This window comes from Sinocyclocheilus rhinocerous, unplaced genomic scaffold (assembly GCF_001515625.1).
Source record: "Sinocyclocheilus rhinocerous isolate Xijiao unplaced genomic scaffold, SAMN03320098_v1.1 C36141438, whole genome shotgun sequence".
Lineage (NCBI taxonomy): Eukaryota > Metazoa > Chordata > Actinopteri > Cypriniformes > Cyprinidae > Sinocyclocheilus > Sinocyclocheilus rhinocerous.
The window spans coordinates 1-852 of record NW_015774168.1 but is presented as its reverse complement, the minus strand read 5'-3'; the positions used below and the strand labels follow the sequence as shown (position 1 = coordinate 852).

The window sequence follows — 852 nt, the reverse complement described above, 5'->3', positions numbered from 1 at the left end:
TAAAGGTGACTTGACTTGGTCTGGTATCGTGATGATGAGATCACACACCTGCCATCCGGAGCATCATGGCCTGCAGTGGTGTGATGCTCTTCGTCTTCATCACCCTCCTCGTCCTCTTCTCTTTGGGCGGCGGCATGTCAGCGAATCGCACGCTGCGACCTGAGCGAAGAAAACAAACACGTCAAACCGTCATTCCTACAGCTGCGTTACCTGACCTCAAGTCTGCTCAAGCATTTCCTTCAGAAAATGTGAAAATACCGTCTCATCGTCATACCAGTCGCGCGTTTTTCAAATTACGATTGTTTGCGAATGGAATCCTGCAGTATCATTATGCAGCTCACATGGTGCGCAAACGTAACGTAAGAGCGAGGAACGTCATCGTAGTGAAAGTACTCAATGTTACTCTGACGACGCACCTGTGTGTTTATCCTCGTCTCTGTCGTCATGGCGATCTGATGTCATTCTGGCGTCAGCATCTGCGTCGTCTCTCTCTGCGCCGCTGTCGTCCTGCGAGTCGCTGTCGTCGTCTGCGTCGCTGTCGCTGTCTCTCCCTCCGGTGTCCATCATCTCACAGTCTGAACCGCCGCCCTCTGACAGGAAACACAGCAGGATGTTGTTTTTGAAACAACGTAAAATCAAAAAACCAGATGGAAAACTGGAACAGTGTTTCTGTTAGCGTACAGCTGCAGTATCTGCGGGTGTTAGTGTACCTGTGCGTCGAGTGTTAGCGTACAGCTGCAGGACCTGCGGCGGAGGCGGCCCCGGCGGGGGTCCCGGGGGCTTGCGTCCCGGCGGCAGGCGAGGAACTCCAGCTAGAGCGGCCGCTGACAGCGCTGAGCCCTTCCTGAAACA

The 852-nt window shown here is 53.9% G+C and overlaps 1 protein-coding gene across 1 annotated transcript; it reads right to left on the bottom strand.

Annotated features, from left to right (window-relative positions):
- Window positions 1–6: 6 nt before the first annotated feature.
- On the bottom strand, window positions 7–843 carry LOC107735563 (WW domain-binding protein 11-like). The gene is made up of 3 exons (XM_016547205.1): window positions 711–843; window positions 417–590; window positions 7–159 (listed from the first exon to the last, which is right to left on the bottom strand). The coding sequence occupies exons 2-3, from the start codon at window positions 565–567 to the stop codon at window positions 41–43; spliced, it is 270 nt and encodes an 89-aa protein (XP_016402691.1). The 5' UTR covers window positions 568–590; window positions 711–843; the 3' UTR covers window positions 7–40.
- Window positions 844–852: the final 9 nt, after the last annotated feature.

Coding starts and splice junctions, on each gene's coding strand:
- LOC107735563 (XM_016547205.1), bottom strand. CDS start 567: ATGATGGACACCGGAGGGAGAGACAGCGACAGCGACGCAGACGACGAC. Junction 160..416: donor AGACGAGGATAAACACACAG/GTGCGTCGTCAG, acceptor TTCTTCGCTCAG/GTCGCAGCGTGCGATTCGCT.